This window comes from Meleagris gallopavo, chromosome 1, assembly GCF_905368555.1.
Source record: "Meleagris gallopavo chromosome 1, MGAL_WU_HG_1.1, whole genome shotgun sequence".
NCBI classification, from domain to species: Eukaryota; Metazoa; Chordata; class Aves; order Galliformes; family Phasianidae; genus Meleagris; species Meleagris gallopavo.
The window spans coordinates 124,022,606-124,044,326 of NC_139404.1; the positions used below are offsets into that span (position 1 = coordinate 124,022,606).

Consider the following 21,721-nt stretch of genomic DNA (forward strand, 5'->3'; position numbering starts at 1 on the left):
TACGCCATCTGAGCCTGTTGGTAAGGCATCAGGGTCAAAACGGTCAGTGTAAAGAACATATGCCTATTATCTGCATGTTCTGTTTCTGTTCTGGACGAAGCAGCGCCGGCGGTACTCCAGGAACGGCCCGTGCCACGGAGCCGCGCCGCTCCCGCCCGCTCCCGCAGCACAGGGGCGGTGGCGCGGGGCCGTTGCCATGGTTACCACCCGTCCGCCCGCCCGCCCGCCTGCGTGGGGAGCTTGGAAGTCTCGCGAGCTTTGGCGCGGGAGGAGGCCGTGCGGCGGGGCGGGTCGGGGGCGGTTGTGAGGTGCTGTTCGGGCTGCCTGCGGGCAATGGGGAGGCGCGGGGTTAGGGAGAAGTTGAGCTCCCCGGGAGCCGATCTGAGAGGAGGGCGGTGCTGCCGTGTGGCGGGCGGGAAACCAGGAAAAATGAGGAGTGTAGTTTACAGTTGGGAAAGAGGCGGTGTGTTAAAACACCGGCCTTCTGTCTCAAGTCTGCAAGCTTAAACGTCTTAGCGACTGTTCTGAGCGTTGTGGTCGTGTGCGTTGCCGCTTGGCTTTCTGTTTTTATTCCGTTTAAAAATTATATCTCACTGTTTCGGCGTTGCTTGGCTTGTTGATAGCGCGTTTTTACTGAGCGTACATGGAGGGGAGCACCAATCAAACGGCGTTGTATGCCTCATCTTACAGCACGCGGGGTGACGTCAAGGAAAAACCTGAAACTCACGGGGTGGGATTGCGTTTGAAGCTGTTTGTGTAGCCCTGAGTCCCTGCACCCTCAGGGCTGCGCGGTTCCATTTTGCCCACGTAGACAAAGCAGTAGGCTGGTTTATTTTTCATGCCATGTCCATATAACAGTCAAAATCTTAATTGATGTAAGCCAGACTTTGAGGTTGGAGTGTGTGTAACCCTTCAGATATGCAGGCCTGAAAATTACATGGCTAAACAACATGCCTGAGCAATTCTTACTGGGCTCTGACATCACTGCCTGTTTTTTCTTGGTGAACAACAGGTTTGAAGTCACTAGAACAGTCCTTATGCTTTTTTTCAGCTGAGACATAACAAATGACATGTTCATGTTAATTATAAGGGAGGTTATGTTCGTTTGGTTCTCTGTCTTTGTAATTTTAGCTCTTCCTGTTTTTGAAATGAACAATTATCTTCATGGTGGTAGATAGCACAGTGCTAGATGGATGCAGAGACAGAGGGAAGGAGCTACTGAGAAAAGGTTTTTCCTGCAGCTGTTTCTGTCTTACAAATGATCTTGTAAGACAGCTGTGTTTTAGATTGTGAGCCCTCGACAGCTATGAGGGCTGCAAGGGGAACCTTGTTACAGGATCAGGGTGCTACAGCCACCTTTCAATTGCATGTTTGTTTATTGTTTATTTGTTTATTTTCTTCATATTTTTAAACAGGTTACCTTGAAGAAAATTCTACAGTGTAATTTTATGGTGTCCAAGCAGTTCATCTATTGATACTTAGTAAATCTGTAGTAAAATAGCTTCTAAGAGTGCCATCATCTGGATTCAGAGGTTACTTTTAGGAAAATGTGGACTGCCAGAAGTCTCTGTACTGCACAAATACAATTACTTGAGTTGAAAGAAGGCAGATTGTGTAGTTCCATTCTTCCGAAAAAACAGCAGTTCTGGACTGGAATTCTAAACTGTTGTACCCTGAGAGCACCATATGATAGAGCTAAATACCAGGTAAGTATTTACTTCCATAGTATTCTAGGTAGATGTGATAAGCATTAATACAGTATTGGTTTCACTTTCTTAATAACCTACTTGGCTAAGTGTTTTTTTAATCACAAGTATCTTTTGATGCCAGTAAGAGGCATCTGTCTGAAATGAAGATGCCTTTCTTAAATAAAGGTGAGGCTGCAGCAGCAAGAAGTTTCAGTAGAACCAGTGTTTTAGTATGATTTTTTGGTGCCTTTGTTCAGTAGTTCTAAGCAGGGGAGAAAATTTAACTTATTTCGAGTTATACTCCAGGCAGTATGGAATGATAACTGACAGAATTAATAGCTGGTGAAAGCCATTTAGTGAATAATAGGAGCAGAGTTCTCTGGAAAATTGTCTTTACTAATTCAGTATTTTGCAGAGGGCAAAAAACTGTGCTGTCTGTGCTTACCAGATTGGAAAGAGTAGATAAAAAAATGCATGCGTTTGGTTATTAAAGAAATATGTGGGTATAAACAGAGTCAGTGGGAAAGGACACAAAATTAACGCTTGTTTTAGAGACTTGACAATTTTAAATTGTAATGTTTGTGTCTAGATGTCTAAATGTCTAAATAATTTAATCTTTAAAATTTAAAATACTACATATAGCTTATAAATAGTCAAACTTTCAAATAGTTTAATAAGGGCTAAGGTATTATGGAAAATCCTTTCACATGGTTATATGACTATTTTAATAGAATTTTTAGGTCTATATAAGAGTTGAAACTAGATTGTTGTTGTGGTCTCTTTCAACCCAGGCCATTGTATGATTCTGTGACAGACGAGCTTTTTTTTTTCTTTTTTTTTCCCCCTTATATGTACACTTTATTTTGCTTTTAATGGTAATATTTGATTGTAATATTTTAGGTTTCCAAGATGAATGAAGACCAGTCAGTAATAGATACTGCAGTTGCTGTTAGTGCAGAAGGAACTAAAAGAACTTCTGGAAATAGTCCCAGTGGAGAATATGATGGAAAACAACGCATATTGGAAGGTATTGAAACTTTTTTCATTATCTTAAGAAGCCAGCTTTTCCTGTCTTCTCTAGACATCTTGTGTTAATGATCAAGATGATCTAAATTATGAACTTGACAGTCTGAAATCATGTCTTTATTTAATTTCTTTTTTTAAGGGAATTAAATGCAACTTTTATAGCTTGCAGACACTAGTACAATTTTCTAAGAATCTTTATGTCTACTTAGATTATGTGTCAATTTTTAAAATTATCAAGTTTCTTTTTTTCCATCTGTTCAAACTTATACAGTACTTATTCACTGTTACTGGATATATGCAAAGCTTAGTCTTGCCATTCTCCTGGCAACCACTGTAATTCTTAATTAGAGTACAGTTTGTTGAACTTTGTTTGACATGGTGGAAGGAAGGGATGCCATTCAGAGGAATCTCAAGGCTAGAAAGGTGGGCCCTGGTGAACCTGATGAGGTTCAACATGGCAAATGCAGAGTTTTGCACTTGGGCCGGAGGAATCCCAGGCATCCATACAGACTGGAAGAAGCAGTCCTTGGGAGCAGCCCTGCAGAAAAGGACCTGGGGGTCTTGATAGATGAAAAATTAACATGAGCCAGCAGTGTGCCCCTATGGCTTGGAAAGCAAATGGTATCCTGGGCTTCATCAGAAGAGGGGTGGCCAGCAGGGACAGGGAGGTGATTGTCCCCCTCTACTCTGCTCTTATGAGGCCCCATCTAGAGTACTGCATCCAAGTGTGGAGCCCCCAGTACAAGAAAGACAGAGAGCTGTTGGAGAGGGTCCAGAGGAGAGCCACGAAGATGATCAGGGGACTGGAGCACCTCCCCTATGTAGACAGGCTGAGGGACCTGGGCTCGTTCAGCCTGGAGAAGAGAAGGCTGTGGGGTGACCTCATTGCAGCCTTTCAGTACCTGAAGGGAGTCTACAAACAGGGGGGGAATCAACTCTTTGAAAAGGTAGATAACAGCAGGACAAGGGGGAATGGTTTGAAGTTGAGGGAGGGAAGATTCAGGTTGATGTCAGGGGGAAGTTCTTTACAGAGAGAGTGGTGAGGTGCTGGAACAGGTTGCCCAGAGAGGTTGTGGATGCCTTGTCCCTAGAAGTGTTCAAGGCCAGCTTGGTTGGGGCCCTGGGCAGCCTGGTCTAGTATTAAATGTGGAGGTTGGTGGCCCAGCCTGTGTCAGGGGGATTGGAGATTCTTGATCCTTGAAGTCCCTTCCAACCCTGGCCATTCCGTGATTCTGTGAACTGGCTATCATTTTCGCCCATTTTTTGGCTGAGAAAACAATCTCTTGAGTATTTACTGAAGGCTAATGTCATGTGGTGCTAATGAGCACTTCTTTTCCTTTTGTATAAATGAAGAAGTGTTGAGCATGTGAGTGGTGATTTTTAATTTGGCTAAATTTAAGATTATCGTTCCTTAGTAGTTACAAATATGACCTTTATTTTAGCAATACTGCTTAGCTGAATAGTTCTTTCCATACCTTTCCTTGCTTTCTCATTCCTAATAACAAATTTTCAAATGTCCCGATATGCGTCATACGTAATAACTCAAAGTACTTCTGTGCTTCAGGGTGCTTAGTCATTCTCATTCTATGTATATTTAATTTTTGTTTCAATAGGCTTTCTAGTCAGTTGCTTAGGGCGTTTGCAGCTTTTGTTTAGAAACAGACAGACAAGGACGTAGTTATGACTGGTTAAGGCACTGAGATCATAAAATGTTTATATAATTAGATTGCTCAGGAAACAAAAGTATGAAAAATTATTTCATGTTTATGTCAACTAGGAAAACAGTAATCACGAAAAGTTATGTTGTAACATAACACAATTCTGCAGTACAAGCTCCTTAGACGTCTTCCCTGAGGTAGAGATGATTGAGGTGCAACTGGGTATAGAAATGATTCCCTTCCAGATATTTTTCTCATCACCAATTAATTCTTTTTGCAGATGTGAGAATCCTATAAAAAACAAATCCATGTGGTTATACTTATTCCTGAATGCTTTTGCGTTATCTGTACAGTTGGGAGTTCAAGCAGCCCCGGTGTCCAAGATGCTTGTATTTATCTGCTCTTAGATTTTTTTTTTCTTGTAGGCAGTTGAACTATGCCTATCCCTTTAGCCAGCTAAAATATTTTGAAGTACGTCATTCATGTAAGATGAAAATAGTTTTGGACAGCAGTAGGAAGAACATTTGCTTTGTCCAGTGTAAGTAATATTTCTACTGGTCCAGAGCTATGCTGAAATGCATTCGTGTATCTTGTAAGTTGCACTTAATGCTATTCTTAACAGCTTAGCTGTATGATAATTTTTTAGTTAATAGTTAATATTGCAAAGAGCAAGAACTTCCATTAAACAATCAAAGAATATTCTGAAGTCTTGCATGTCATACCAGTTTTAAGACAACAAGATTTCTGCTATTTACTCAGGTGAAAAAATGGTCTATGTTCAGATGTGACAGCGTTCTCATTTGTGGTGCTCTGGTAGAAACTGGCAGGGAATAGTCATATTGTAGACTGATTACATTTCTCCATATGTCTCTTGAGAATTGTTATAACCCTGCTGTTCTTTTTGATCAAAGAGCAGTGATTCACGATCATGAAAGGAAAAGAATTTTTGAATCATACTGTCTTTCAAATGTGCCATTCTAACTTGCAAATCAAGTACTGCCATGAAAAATTTGTAAGAATCAAAACAAATGAGACAGTTTATATTCGTACAAAAGTGGGTATATTGGTTTCCCTTCTCTGATTTTACAGGACATTCACCTAGTGTTGTCTCATCTTTTTCTCTTACAGAATACTTTACAAGGTGAAACAACATAGCTTAACTACATCTGTCAAACAGATAGTGTCTTACAGAACCATGATTTTTATTCATCGGAGTCATATTTGTAGGATAACTGTTTTCTTACAGGTTTCTTGTTGTGGTTTGATTTGTTTCTATGTATGTGTACACAGTTATTTTGTTAATAGATATGGAAGTGTTTTGTATGTAAAGGGGGATAAAGCATGATTAATAAGTTGATAAACTACCTTATCATAGTGTGGTTTAGCAGAATGAATTGTCTTCTGAAACAGAAAATGATATGCCCTGATGCTATGAGATCTCTTTCGCAACAGAAATAGTAATCCTTCCATTTAGGCAGAAAGACCCATTAATGGTCTGATTTTAAACATGGTATATATAAAGCAGTATGTCTTCTTATCTTGTGGTTTAGAAAGCTCCTGTCTTGCCACTGCTTTAATTTCTAAGCTGAAGAGGCAACTTAAATAAAAATCTGTTACTATATGTCTGCGAAGCTTCATCAATCAGTACTGACATTGTATTGTCTCTAACTGGTTTCTAAAAGAAAAATTTCATCAGCTACGCCACCACAGAACAGTCAGGTGTACTCCTGAGTGTACTGATGTATTCAGTCCCATTCTTACTGATTTGTACCCAGATATAATTTTGTATTTTAATTCACCATGGACAATGTCTGTATATCTGTGCAATATAATGGAGAATATCTTGCTCTCATTTTTGTAGCCTTTTCAGAAGAGCTAATAGAATATATAGCTTTGTATATATGTGGTTTGTTTTTAAAAAAAAACACCTCTATCAATCTGAATTCTGTGCTTCTTATTTTTTTTTCTGTACTTGATACCTTCAGATTACATTCATGCTTTTATGAGCAAACTTTTGCTTTGTATTTATATTTTGCCTCAGTGTTTTTATGTTTTTTAACAGTAACAGTGATGTGTTTGCCTTTTTCCTTTCTGAATAAGGAATGACTTTATATAGGAATTTATCTGCTACTGAATACTAGTACTAGTAAGTAAATGAGTTCCAGAGATGAAAGACAAAAATTATTTCCTTAGAGAATTCTGTTAGATTCAGGGTTGTGTGCATAATGGAAGCATGATGATATTTAGTGTTTCAGCATCACTGTTAACACTTTTAAGACACTACTTCTGTATTTCTTTGATAAGATGGATGAAAATGTGCAGGTATGTTATATATAGAAACATACTTCTATGTCCTGATTGAAGAAGGAATTTGTGCTAAGGAGCGTTTTAGAATGATAGCATCTCCAAAACTGAGAGCAAAACTCAAGCAGCTAATTGTTTGATATATTGGCTAATCAAAAGTGCTTACTACTCTAAACTAAACAGTTTTTTAACATAGATATTATATATATGTTATGTATTCTTTCCCAAAAACATAGTTGTATGTTGTAAGACAAAAGTAACTGATCCTCTTCCTGACTGCAAAACTTTATTTCCACAGGAAAAATGAAACATGTCAATCTGTCATTTGCATCGTGTGGGTTTCTGGGTATTTACCACTTGGGGGCAGCAGCTGCTCTTTACAGGCATGGTAAGAAGTTACTGAAAGTTGTGAAAGATTTTGCAGGAGCTTCTGCGGGATCCCTGGTTGCCACTGTCTTATTAGCAGTACCAGAAAATATAGAGGTAAATTTATAAAATCGTAGGTGTAGGACATAATCATTTACAAAGATTATTTGAAAATATTTAAGTTTAAAAATTTTAATTTTTAGAGGTAATAATAGTGGTATCCTTAATTTTTGATCTTCACCTTGCTTTTTGTAAAGGAATAGGACTCATGTATATGTTTTCATTAGCAAAATCTGTGAAGCGTGGACAAAAAAACAAGTATTTATGCAAATGATGGTGCTCAGTTTATGGTATAAAATTATGTGGACTGTGTATTTAAGTTGTGTAATTGTAATTACAAACTTCATGTGTCTGAATGTTGAGTAGCATGTAACCAGATGTATCAAAATATATCTGTGTTTTACTTATTCATTGTACGTTACGAAGTTGATCATTTTTTTCTTGTCTATAGGCAGACTGTTAAGCAAATGTGTAGCACTTCCTTTGTGGAAGGATATGAAATTGATGAATGACTCTATCCTTATAGCCAGAGCACCACACACAGGCTCTAATTTTCACAGATCCTTACTGTTTGTTCTTGATTAGACAACTTTAGATTGGACATGCTTTAGACTCAGTACAATTTAGGACTTGATAGCAATAGCTGCACTGTATGCCAGGGGAGAATTAACCCTCACAAACTTCTATTCTAGCATGTCACACAGTTGTTAGTCCTGCTGTAAGGCCTTTGATACAGTCTCTCACAACATTCTTGCCACTAAATTGAAGGGATATGTTTGATGGATGGACTGTTAAATGGATAAAGAATTGACTGAATGGATGCATCCAGACAGTTACACAGTTCAGTGTCCAAATGGAAAACAGTAATGAGTGCTGTCCCTTAAGGGTCTGTATTGGGACCACTTCTACTTGACATCTTTATCAGTAGATAGTGGGAGTAAGAGCACAGTTAGCAAGTTTGACACTGAGATGAAGTGGTGCAGTTGTTACGCTAGAGACAAGGGTCTGATGGAGAGCATCTTTTAGAGAAGGACCTTGTGATACTGGTGGATGAAGAAGTTGACATGAGCCAGTATGTGTGCATGTAGCCTTGAAAACCAGATGTGTTTCAGGCCCACATAAAAAGAAGTGTGGCCAGGAGGAAGATGATTTATCCTCTTGCTCTCATGAGACCCCACTTGGAGTACTGTATCCAGATCTGGGGTTCCCAGTACAGGAGAGATCGAGACCAGTTAGAACAGATCCAGAGGAGGGCCACAGTAAATATCACAGTAAATATCATATATCAAAATATATGCTGTGAAGAAAGGCAAGAGAGTTGAAGTTGTTCAGTCTGGAAAAAAAAAAAAGAAGGTTCCAGAGAGACCTCATTACAGCCTTTCTATGCTTAAGGACGGCTTATAAGGAAGACAGAGAAAACTTTTTACCAAGGCCTGTAGTGACAGAGCAAGAGAATGCAGTAGTAAGTTAAAAGGGAATAGATTTACACTGGATAGAAGAAAATCTTCACTATGAGGTTGATGAGGCTTTCTGGGAAAACACTGTTGTTTTTTTTCCCAGTTTTGTTTTGCTTGTTTTTCCCCTTAGTTTAAGGCTGCTTTTCCTGATGTGCCTTTAATGGCTTTCCTTTAATATACTTAGAGGAGTAGGACTTGCTGAAATGTTAATAGTCCTTTAATATTTTTAATTATCGTAAATGACATTTTTGAGAATGAGAGAGAAGACTGCTGGATAACTTTTTTCTTTTTTTTTTTTCTGCTAATTCCTCTTATGGTTCAGTCTAACGAACATTTTGTAAATTTCTCCAGCTCTCTCTATACTTCAACGGCTTTTGATTTGAATAGTATCAGCCCAGATCACATGTTGCCACTGAACTCCTTGTTTTGCTATGATACGAGCATAGCTTGCACTTGGCCGTACTTTGTTTTTTCTGTCTCTTAATACTTAGTTCTTCTCTGGCTTCTTTTTACCTCCACCCCTGCAAACGCTTTCTTTGTATGACTCGATATTAGCAAAGTTCCGTGCTGTTGTCAAGACAACACTATATGTTACTTGTTCAGGTGTAGTCTGTCATTTCTAATTAATAGCTTAGTTTCAGTTTCACTTGGTGTAATACTTACCTCTGCCCCTAATTTCTTGCATGGTAAGCACAGCAGCTAGCTTTTTTTTTTTTTTTTTTTTTTTTTTTTTTTTTTTTTTAAGTCCAAGAAAAACGTTTTTAATTTTTTTCTAGGCAAAACATTTGTTTCTAATCTGAGTCAACTTAAAATATGTTTTTAAATCAAAATATGAGAGGAGTTTTTGATTCTGGGAATTAAGCTTATATTATATTGGATTTTGCCCTGACAATATTATTTTAGCATAAACTGAAGAATGTGTCATGAACTTTTTACCCTTCTCGTTTTCTTAACAACTTTTAAGTCACTCTATTATATTGCTTAACTGAAAATTGAGAACTCTTTGGGAGTTAGTCAGAAATATTTCCTAATTCTTATAGCATGTAAATAAGGACAGTGTTATATATTGAGTAGAAAATACTTAATTTTAATATTTTATTTTTATTGAAATTTCTACAAAATTTTCATATCTAGATAATTATTACATTACTGACAGCATTTGTAATTGTTGAAATATCCACAAATATAACTCTGACATCAGATAAGTTTTCTTTTTTTGGAATGATGGCTTTGTTAGATAAGCTATAACTAGGACTTTCTCAATCTTATGTTCTCAAAGCTCTAATACAAACTTTTATGAACTAGAAGAGAATGTAATGTTGAAGATTTCTTGTATTGACTATTGTTAAAATATAGCAGCTTTCCGATGCATTTGTGTAATATCTTGGATGTTTGTCACTGTTGAAAAGGCATGGGACTTGAGAGTAGTAAGGACAGGTTTTCAAATATATGAAGGCTTATAGAATTACATGAGAGTACCTATTTCTTTCAGTAGTATGTGATCATGTTAGATGTCAAGTTTACTTAAATCAGTAGAAGTAGTTACCATTTCTAAACATGTCCTCATTCACTATTTGAAATTTAGATGCACTGTTTAAAGCTTCTGACACTAAAAATTATAAATAATTCATAGCTTCAAGGAGACATGCCTTTTGACAGCAAGAATTGAGAGTCTAGGTAAATATGATCTGTTCTTAGCATTTATAATATGGAAAGTAGTTTTGTGTTGTTCACTTAAATTTGCTGTTACCCAACTCCCTTTTACTCTTATTTCCCTGTCACTTCAGTTACTTTATTAAGGCAAATCTAATGATCCTAATTATGAGATGCTTCTATAATCTGTAGTAGTTTGGGGATTTCTTCTGTCCCCTTAGAGAGAGGATGAGGTGCTGAAGGTTTGAATCGCTGTCTGAATTACGCTTCTTTCCTGTGGATTTACTATAGAAGCCTTGGAATGAACTGCTTTTATATATTTGAATTGGACTGGCAGTGGTGAATGAAATACTGCCTAGGGTAGAAGTGAACATTTAACCTGTGTGTAATGAATTAGTGGTCATTGCTTTAAGAAATGTGGAACTCTTAATTTTCACTAGTATTTTTGATGGATTTACTAGGAGACCATTTATAAAGTGGGTGCAAGATCTTAATTTCTGCATTTTGCTTAGACAGGTGCTCTATTGCGCTTTTACATAGGAGAGTACAAGTGATTTGAGGGAACTAAACTGCTCCAACCAGCTTACCAGCTTACGTTCTACCCAGGTTTTTTCCTGTTAAAGTTTTGAGAATCTTTTTGCTAAAAAGTAAACACATCATACTCTTTTACTGCCTTTAGAGTTATGGTTCACACTTCATGCTATTTTTTTCACATCACCTAAAACTAAGCATTTCAGCTTAAGTAAGAGAGCTTTTTTGGCTGTAGAATCTACAGCCCGGTTTTCTGCACTTGTCTTTTGTTCATTTGTCTTCCATCAGTTGTAGTAAACACAGTATTTCATTCATTAAATATATGTCAATAATTTTTGTTTTTATCAAGGAGAAATTATGATGTTTTTAATGCTTAGCTATCTTAAGATACTTATGTCTAGTTTTAATACAAAAGTAGTCTTTAACTCCTTTTACTTTTTTTAGTCTTTATCTACTTTTAAAAGGTGCTTGGAATGCAAATCTTCATGGTATGATCCAGAGAACTGATTACTGAGCAATAGTAATACCTAGAAAAGTAGCCTTTTCTTGGCTGACAGAATGGTATTGTTGGGAGGTTTGGCTTTTTGCTTTTGTTTTTTTTTCCATTTAAATAGATTTGTTATTAATGAATTAGGGATCTTGTTATATATGTTTTCTTACAAATTAGTTTGTGTGACAGGGTCAGCAGTTTGTTAAACGTATCTTGATACAAACCACTCACACATGGAAAATATCTTAATTTGGCCTTGTAGGTTGTTCTTGATTGAAGTTTTGGCTGTTAGTGTGTTCTAGATACCACAGTTGAACTTACATTCTATAATGAAAATTATGATGAAAGCATCTTTAATGGTGGATATTTTAATTTTCAGAAATGTCAGCAGTTTACCTATGAATTTGCGGAAGAAGTCAGAAAATTGGACTTTGGTGCAGTAACTCCTGGTTACGATTTTATGAAAAGACTTAGGTACCTATCTTAAAGCATCTATTAAATCATTTCTGTGTGACGCTCTCTAAATAAAAATGGAGAGTAAAACATATGTTTTTTTCATACTGTGGAGAGCTTTATCCCTCAGTGTACTTGTGAGATTTTTACCTGGTGAATAATACTTAGTGTTTTCTTTATTCTAGGGAAGGCATAGAATCTATTCTTCCTTCTAATGCTCATGAGATAGCTGAGAATCGGCTCTATGTGTCTGTTACTAATGTAAGAAATGGGAAAAATTACTTGTTTTCAAATTTTGCCTCCAGGGAGGATCTCATTAAGGTAATGATTTTGCACAGTTCTGCTTTAAATAAAAGTGTATGACTCTCTTCAGTGCGTAAGAGTGTTATTATTAGGTGTATAAAAATTACAGTGCTGCTATGTAGATAAATAATAAGCAGAATTTGATACATAAGTTTTGGAGATTTTGCTAAAATTCAATCTGTCTCTTTCATTTGTTTCAGAAGTATTACATTGTAGGCAAGGCCTTTTAAGAAATAACAAGATAACTGTTAATTACCTTTTAATGGTTGATTGCTTAGTAGGGAAAAATAAAATAAATAATCTTCAAGTTCTATAACAATTCTGTGAATCTTTTTGCATCTCTTGATTCACTGATATTCACTTAAGTTCAATCACAAGAGTGAGTGAACAAAAGGAATTCCTGTCTTGAAAATAAATAAATCCCAGTAGTATGTGGGGAATAGACATAATGCCATATTAAGTATTACATATATTTTAAGTATCACTATATTTTAACCATTATAGTATATCTTTTATGGCCCATCTTTTCTCTTTTGAACACCATTTTAAAAATCTAGATCAGGATTGTAAACATAAACTGGTTTATGAAATGGTAAGAGGAATTCATTTGGATGTAAATGAAATGTTCCTTCTAATAATTGTTTGTATTGTACTGCAGGATATAGCAGAAAAAAAAAAAGGAGGAAATACAATAAGCAGGAAGTTTTAAGAAAGAATCTTTTTTTTAACATTTTTCTAGATGTTTTGAGGGTTGCGTTAAAGGGGGACGTTATCTTAACTGTTTTGTCAGGGAAAGGGCCTGTTTCTAAGGAAATGTTTCCATTTTTCAAAAGTAGAAGACAAAACCTTTCTGTTTAAGCTCAGACAAATATCTAGTTCTTTAGATCACTGGGAATAGAAATAGGCAAGAAAAAGTGTGAGGTGAAGCCTTAATTCAAATTCGTAAGGGGAAAAAAAAATGTTTAACACTGAAAGTAGCTTAATTTGTTATAAAAATACAATTCTACAAAGACAACGACAACAGACAACAGAAAAAACATACAAAATAAGTTTGGACATTTTTTCCATAATCTCCATGAATTATTTGCTTGTTTGGACCTGATGGCATTTTGTCATTTTATATGTCTGTAAGCTGCTTGTGTTTCTCATTCACCCTCATGCATATGGGCCAGATTTACCTGTACTGAAATATTTGACACATCTGACATATCTGAAATATCTAGCTATATGCAGTTCCCATATCCAGGTAGATCATTGGTTACACAAACATATACATAGATGGACATGCACAGATTCATAGATACTGTTGGGAATGGATAGAAAGGTACATGAATATGTGTACCACATTTCTGTACATAGCAGAAGAGGTGTCTAGTCTAAAATAAATTTGAGAACTGCTCTAGACAGCAGTGTAGCTTGCAGAAGAACAAGTAGCAATTTGTTAATACCTGAATATAACGTATTGAACTAATGAAAGATGTGCATAAATGAATTTCCAGACTATTTATAATGTTTAATGTTATATGCATGAAAATATTTATTGGTTCAGAGTTATTTAGTTCCCTTATCTTCACTCTTCTTCTCCAGTCCTTCTTCTTTCTTTTATCTAGGTCCTGCTAGCAAGTAGTTTTATACCAGTATATGCTGGAATGAAGCCAGTCGAGTATAAAGGAGAGGTAAAGTTTCACTGTGTTTAACTTTTTTTTCCAATAACATCCTTCATTTATGATATAATTGCCTGATCTCAGGGGATGTCAGGTGGAAATTGCAGTTTAGTTCCAATAACTTTTTTGTCCTATATAAATAACATTTTAAGAATAATTTTGTTTTGGTTTGTAATTATTAGAACAAAAGAAAATCTTTTCTAAAAAGTGTTACTACTACTACTTCCTTTTCGTTCATCATACACGTCCAAATTCTGCATTTTGCATATCTTTCATCCTCATAACCACCACACACACACACACACACACACACACACACACACACACACAAAAAAAAACCAACAACTCACAACTCAAAACCAACACTAAACTATTCATTCTGACATTCATATCTAACACTTACATTTCTGTTTAGGAACTTTGAATTTCTTTCTATGTCAGAAAACTTCAGGTTTAGAACTATTTGTACATCAATAGATATCATCTAAAATGTCTAAGGAGTTTGAATCAGTTTACTTGACTGCTTGAATTAAATGAGAGACTGCTTGCCAGAGTCTGGAGATTTTGTCGATTGAAGTCCTTGTATTTTGCTTGTGCAGCTTAAGGGGCATACATGGATGTTTGTGGTTCATTTTGCCACTACTCAAAGGGAAGGAAGTGTCTTTGTTAAACTTCTTACATTATTCTTTTAATTAACAAATTGAAAAGCTGGATCAGAGATCTGTCTAAATTGTCTGAAAGAACATTTTACTGGATGAACACTGCTATTAGCATTTGCCAAAGTTTTGTGATACTTACTGAAATATCTGCAGCCTCTTCTTAGTGAACAACTCTCATTGCTTCCTAGCTTTAGTTTTTTGCATTCAGAATTAAATCAATGAATGTATCAGCACAGCTAGTTCTGTTATGTAAAAGCTGCTTGTCCTTACCAAAGCCTCTTCTACACTCACATCAGATGTATCAAAGGTACTTGAGAAGGAGAAAAAGATTGCTTTTACTTTCATTTGTTGGAATGGATTAATTGTGGATGCCTGACTTTTCTCACGCTTGTGGATTGGGATTTATTTATTTGTTTATTTATTTATTTATTTGAAATGACTCTTTCTGGTAAGTGGAAGTGACTGCTAGTCCAAAACAGTTTGAGTACTGTGAGAGCAAAATCTTAAAAGCTATATTGCATTTCCGTGGATTGGTGTAGTGAATGAAAGAGTGTGGATAGGTAACTAGGCACCCATATATTGCAGAATAGAGCTAAGTATATGGAATGGGCTACTTATGTCACTTGCATGCACATCACCAAGTCATCTGAGGTGGGGATAAATGTGCTAAGTTGCACATTAGTGTAGTCACCACATCAGTCTGTTCCTAGCATGTTTTCTTCTGGTTTGGTAAGCCCAAAGCTACCCTGAAGGAAAAGGATGTGTAATACAAAGAGAACATCTGAGAACTTGATCTGCTAGTGATCTTAACTAGACTGGGCTAGGTTTTTGCCCAGATCGGGTATTTAAGATTGTCTGGATCTACACTTCCAGTGACAGTTGAGTGGCCTTGTGCTATGCAAACTTGGACATACTGACTTTTGTTAAAACAAACTTTTACTGAAACCAGTGGGACACCTTTCTTGTGTACGTATAGATGGGCAAAACCTGCTCCAAGTAAAATAACCTTATTTTGAGTTGAGTTGGTGTCCTCTGAATGCCTGGGAAGGTTGATCTTTGAACTGAATAGATTTCCCCTGATGATTGAGTGACCGTATGTAATGATGAAACTGTAGTTTGAATCACTGTAGTTCTTACAGGATACCTTTGTAAAAGTTACCTACTGGTAAATGGGTAGATTTCATTAGGTCCAGTCTCCATCCTTATCTTCTATGTTTGTCTTGGTTTTCATTGCACATGATTTTAGAACTTTCTCTTTCTTTGGACTGTACTTACGTAATAAGGGAACTTATTCAGAAGTTATCTGGAATTTGCTTCATCAGCTAGGAAGCATTTTTGAAGAATTGGTTAATAGAATTACAGGAAGCTGGAGCATTGCATTCCTTTGTTTTCAGCGTGGAAGTATTCTGTTTTTCTCCAGAAAGAAAGACTTTGGAGCCAAAATATTTTTAATAGAGAAATAAAAATATTTTGATAGATTTCTATCTCTAGATACTCTGATACAGTTTCTCCCAAGTAGTTGAAAGAAAAGGAAATGCTACAGTGAGCATCATCCAGGAAGTACATAATCTACACAAGATAGTGCTTAACAAAACGTATTGCCTTTGCCTCAGTAATGTTTTCAAATTTTCAAAGAACTCTTTAACTTGTATTAAGGGGAGAGGGAGGAAAAAATAAATAATCAGAATTTTTAAACATAGAGGATCTTAAAGGGTATAAAAAGACTAAACTAGACTTGTGAAAGGTGTTAATAAAGTCTTGTATTATGATATCTTAGATTTGGCTTAGATAGGGATTTCACAGTTCTCATCGTTGTAGAAATCAGAATTAAAAAAAAAAAGCACTTTAAAATTCAGGGATTGTTTTATTTAAATCAGCTATCTATGGACAAAAGAAAAAAGCAGCTCAAGAATGGATTAAAACTGATAGACATTGGTGTTTCAAGGTGCATCTCAACTTTTACTCACAGTAGTACTACTGTAATGGAGTTTGAGAAATCTGAAAGGTAGCTTTAGATGGCTTTTTTTATCTTGTCCTTTAAGGCAAAATAATCTCCATACTAGCATAATTTTTGTGAAAAGTGAAGGAAGTCAGTGATACATCATGGCTACAGACATTAGCAGCTAATGTCAAGAGTCAAGCTCTTAAAGCTGATTATGAAGTAATAGGATAAGAAGGGTCATATTTATATCTGTAGCTTACATTTTAAGCTCAGGAGCATAAAAGAAATCTGAAATGTCAGATTTAATCCAAGAAAGAGAAGAAGTGCGTGGGTGTGTGAACAAAATAAACAACAACCTAATTCTTGCTGTATATCCGTATGAGAAGGTCTGAAGTCCATCAGGTATCAGAAGATATGGAAGTTGACTGGAATAAGGCATAACTGACAATAAAATCATCTGATTGCATGAACTCTAACATGGCATTGGGGAAAACTCTGTACCTATGGAATTAAGAGGAGACTTGTTTTAAGTGAGAGTGAAGGATACAGCTAGGAGCAGTCTATACAATTAAATCATGAACCTCAGTGATTTGAAGGGCTTCCAAAGGCCAGACACTGGAAGCTGAACTTACACTTTCTGTATAGCAGTTGTTACACAGAATGCAAGTATCTTTCCAATAGTATGAAGACAGTTTAAGATGTATACCGTAAACAATTGCCAGTAGCATATATTTTTTTTTACAGGAGATGGCTTTTTTGCTGCTTTTGTGACTAAATTCCTGTAGCATTTTCAGAAATTTTGTGAGAAGGCTTTCATTATTTTAGCAATTTTATTGTGGTCACAATACCAGGTAGACTCAACTCCTGTAGAAGACTTGATGTCTGCTCCTTCTCAACTACAGTGTGTCCAGCTCCTTCCTTAATCATCTACTTTCCAGCTATTGCTGTTCTGTGTTGCAGTTTTTTCAGTGTGTAAGAAAACGAGACGTTCTAGGAGAGGTGAAGTCACATTTGTTTTAGTTCATGCAGCCGTTTTCCCCTTCACATGGACATTTCCCAGCTCCTACTTTGCAACAGATTAAAGCTTATAAATATATATGCTGTGTGGAGTGGTTCAGGTGTAACAGTAATGATCTTACCTTTTCCTTTGTCGATTGAGAAAAAATGTATATTTTTAAACTGTCTGGGACATTTTGTTAATAGATCAACTAAACAAGACTTAATCACTTGATTAAAAATATTTAAGTGTCTGGGAACCTTATGAATATGTTTCAGCATTGTCAAATCCTCATCAACTGAACACTATATGCATTGTCTGTTCTTAGATTTTAATGCCTGCTATACTTCAAGTTGCTTATTCATTGAGAGGAAAACTTTTAGATTTCCACGAGAGTGGTGTAGAAGAGGCAGGGACAGAAAAGATTACGCATTCAGTTTTTATTATATTGTTCTTAAGCTATTCTGAAAATTTTATTTTGCAGTAGAAGTGGGTTGATGGTGGCATTACCAATGGCCTCCCTATCTTGCCTTTTGGACGAACGATTACGATTTCGCCTTTCAGTGGTCGATTAGATATCTGTCCACAAGATAAAGGACGTGTGGATCTGTATGTTAAATTTGCAAAACAAGATATAATGGTGAGTTGCTTGTTTATTTACTAACTTCAGAAGAAGAAAAGGTAGTTGAACAGTTTATACTTTTATTTTATTTTTATGTTTATTTTTTGCATGTAATTTTTTTTTATGTAATGTTTTTTGCATTTTCGGTTCTGCGTATAAAATGTAAACTTTTCCTTAGGCACAAAAGAAAGAAAAATCTAGTAAAAATTTTGCCAGAAATGTTGAAAGGCATGTATCTAGTACAAAATAGAGCAAGTATGTTGTAGGCTATTCAATTTACATAATCTAGACTTGCTATAATATCAGCTACTCTACTTCTCTAAAATACTGGAGGGAAAATATCACATCTGTTACTAAGTCAGCTGCTCTGAGTTTAAAATATATATATGTAAGTTCTACATTTGAAATTATATCCAAAGACTTGACACTTCATTGCTCAATTGAGCTCATGTTAAGATTTTAAAACCTGTGACTGCAACACTTTTCCAGAAATTTTGTTAAATGTTATAGAAATATTTATGTAGGCCAAGGCTGATTTTTATGACCTTTTCATTTTTAACATTTCTGTCTGTTCAGGCTTTTTCTCACAAACTTTTACTACAATATATTGCATCCTTTGTTATGATGGAAGAAAATGCTGAATAGCAGTAGATCTACCACTGTTGCCAAAGAAACTTTATTAGAAAGGAAAAAAAAAACCCAAACTGGTTAGCAACAGTTGCTATACTTTTTAAGTCTCACTTAAACCATGCTTAATGTTTTCTTAAATTGGGTGAAATTAATGTTCTTTAATGTTCTAAATTGGGCCAATTTCTAAATCTTTGTATCTTTCAAAGCACTGTAGTACTTGGTAAATGATCATAAAGAATGAGATTATTTATCTTATTGAAAATAAATGCATAACTTTCTTTGTATTTTTTTATTATTGCTTATGTCCAATATTTAGTGCATCTACAGGAAAAAAATGAGTTGATGAAAGGAATAATTTGAGAATAAATTGCAGAATTGCCTTGCTTCTATTGTCATCCAAATGCAGACTTATTTAAAATCTCAGGCAACATTTTAGACTATTATTTTTGAAATATCTTTGGCTTTTAGAGCTGCAAAAGTGTGAAATAAATAAATAAATAAAGTACATGGCTAAAATAGCATTATTTGCACTAGGAATTGGTCAAAATACTTCCTTGCAGAAGTATAGTACGTGTCAGCTACCACTGTCTGAGGCAGTTACTAGTGTGTTTCTGTACTGAAAACATTTCAGAAACTCTGGGCAGTTTCACAGTCAGCTTGTCTTAGAGGTTGTGAATTTACTGGTACATATACAGACTATTTGTATAAGTTTGCCTTTTCAGCAGTGTGCCTGAATATGTGATTTACTAGCATAGACAGTTTTAAAATATGCTAACCTAAACACGTGAGAGAACATACAACAATACCATGAAGTCTGAGATAAGCTGCTTTAATAAATTAACTTCTAGCACCTCTCTCTTTTGCAGTTGTCTTTGGCCAATCTAGTAAGACTTAATCAAGCTATGTTCCCACCAAACCAGGAGAAAATGGAATCACTGTACCAAAATGGATTTGATGATGCTGTACATTTTTTACTAAAAGAAAACTGGTTTGAATAGGCAAAACATAAAAAATAAAACCGGATGGCTTTCAAAACACAGCTATAGACATTCTGATTCAAATCTAAGAGATTGTTATCACAATTTCTGTTTATTGAAAAATCCCATTTGGAATTGCATCATCTTCTGCCAGGAAAGTATCGGCTCCACTCAGAAGACCTGTATAAACTTGTCTGATTGAGAACTGTACTTGCCTAGTACTTGGCTTGTTTGAGAAGATTCATGTTTTGATCCATTTTGCTTCAGAACTGGACTTTAAATTGGCAATTGTAAAAGCTTCTGTTACCATAATTATAGAAATTTAGAAGACTTTTCTGATGTTATTTGAGAGACTAATCAGTGTTGTAGTCTGTATTCCTCACTTAATATAGCAGTTGTGCATGCTCGTTGAGTGTTTGCATTATTGCTAATCCAATTGACTTCTTAAAGCATTTTAAAGGATCTGAACTCAGCTCTAGCCACAAAAAATAAAACATTTGCACTTTTACCTCTGATACATTTATTTTTTTGAACATTAAAGTTTTCATGCTTCTTAGTGAATGCACTTTCTCAATTAGAAATACTACTTGAAACTTTTGTAACAGAATTGTGATGTTTTGTTCACTAAAAATATCTTGTACAGTGGAGTAGTTATTTTTACTGTGTTTTCTTCTGCTGCTAAAATTGAGTGAACTTATTTTCTTGAAGCTTTTGTGAAGAACTTATTTGTGAGTTTCTCAGAATGCTTTATTCATGAAATAAAATAAATGTTTTATTACAACCTGATAAAGTGCCTGGATATAAGTTCTTTTACCATTCACCTTGCAGTGATTTCCTTAAATGCAAGTTCAAAAATTTTAGTCTTAATGCCTAAATTCTAAAATCAACAATTACTTAAAAGCAAAGCATTTGTTTCTTAAGTGTACTTTTTAATATGAGTTCCTAATGCTTACAAAAAACTGAGAATTATGTATAGCACTCCTTCAAAATAATTGAAAATCTAGGGAGGTGAGAATTACAGTTAAATTATACATATTTTGTAGCTGTTTGAAGGCCTTTTAATGTAAGCAACGTATTCATATGTAGATGATATCAGAATAGGATTCATTTGGTAGGATTGAATTCTGTTGCTGTTTTTGCTAGAAAAAAATAATAATGCTTTGCATCAGCGTTTTTAGATGCATGAGGTTCTGTATGCAGTGAAAATATAATACGATTTCCAGATACGTAGGACTCCAGATATGTAGACAGCATTTCTACAGCTAGAGCTGAAATGCTTTGATGCTACACAGACTCTTGTGTCTTGCTTGCCTTCATTACACAGAGGAGAACTTTTGACATAAATAGAAATAGTGAATAATGCTATTAAAAGATTGTTGCAAACTGATCTGCTGTAGCCTACGTTTGTAATTCAATATTTATTTTGGTACTATGGCAGAATCTTCTTTTCCATGTAGCATTCTGAGGGCTTGGAGCTACTCATGAGCTTTCAGAAATAGCAGAACCAGAGCTACAGCTTCCTAGCTGTCATGGAGCCACGTATATTTAGCAAATCTGTACAAAGCTTGTTTACCTGGATGCAGTTCTGTAAGAGCTGCCTGTTAATATTATTAAATGGAAAGCTCGTTTCTTGATAATGCATGTTACTTTTGAGCATTGTGTGTCACAGTTTGATATGCTCTTTAGTTTATTAAAATCTGGTTTCTTTCTGTATGTATTAAAACAGGAATATTAGCCATATCCTATGCACTGAGCTCTAAGTGCCCCAGGCAGTGTTCAGTTCTTTTGAAACTGACCTTCAGATGTTTATGATAACATAATGCTCTTCAGGAGGAATAAAATCATAGTAATGCAAAAGAAAGATCTAGAAGTGTTTACTATTATAGTATGAATATTTATTTATTTAATTAATTTATCTTGGGATGTAAAAGTTGAATGAGAAAAGCAAGAGTCAGAGATTTTTCAATTAGAGCCATTTTATAAAAGATGGCAAAAAAGAAAAGTGATGCAAGCTTGTTGTCTTAAGGCTGCTAATTTGATCATAGTGTAGCATGGTAAAGCACATTCAGAAATATTCTTAGCCAACAGTGTTTGAATCTTTGAAATGAAATGTTTATTGATCAGTTAGCCTCTTACAGAAGTATTTGGTGTTTTAAATCAGGAAAATAGTTGTAATCTCTTTGTTTCATAAAGGAAACCATCTGCTGTGCATTCAGATTTTGTGATGTTGCCCATTTTATT

The 21,721-nt window shown here is 35.5% G+C and overlaps 1 protein-coding gene across 3 annotated transcripts; it reads left to right on the forward strand.

The window, feature by feature from the left end:
- Positions 1–196: 196 nt before the first annotated feature.
- On the forward strand, positions 197–20,270 carry PNPLA4 (patatin like domain 4, phospholipase and triacylglycerol lipase). Of its 3 annotated transcripts, none has more exons than XM_085212680.1 (9): positions 197–308; positions 1,416–1,706; positions 2,589–2,715; positions 6,975–7,159; positions 11,613–11,707; positions 11,872–12,007; positions 13,600–13,665; positions 17,739–17,891; positions 19,370–20,270. In XM_085212680.1, the coding sequence occupies exons 2-9, from the start codon at positions 1,548–1,550 to the stop codon at positions 19,499–19,501; spliced, it is 1,053 nt and encodes a 350-aa protein (XP_085068806.1). In that variant the 5' UTR covers positions 197–308; positions 1,416–1,547; the 3' UTR covers positions 19,502–20,270. The 3 variants fall into 3 exon arrangements, with proteins under 3 accessions (XP_085068806.1, XP_010725085.1, XP_031413364.1); XM_010726783.4 differs by lacking the exon at positions 197–308 and adding an exon at positions 318–730; XM_031557504.2 differs by lacking the exon at positions 197–308 and having other exon boundaries at positions 318–1,706.
- The last annotated feature ends 1,451 nt before the right edge of the window (positions 20,271–21,721 follow it).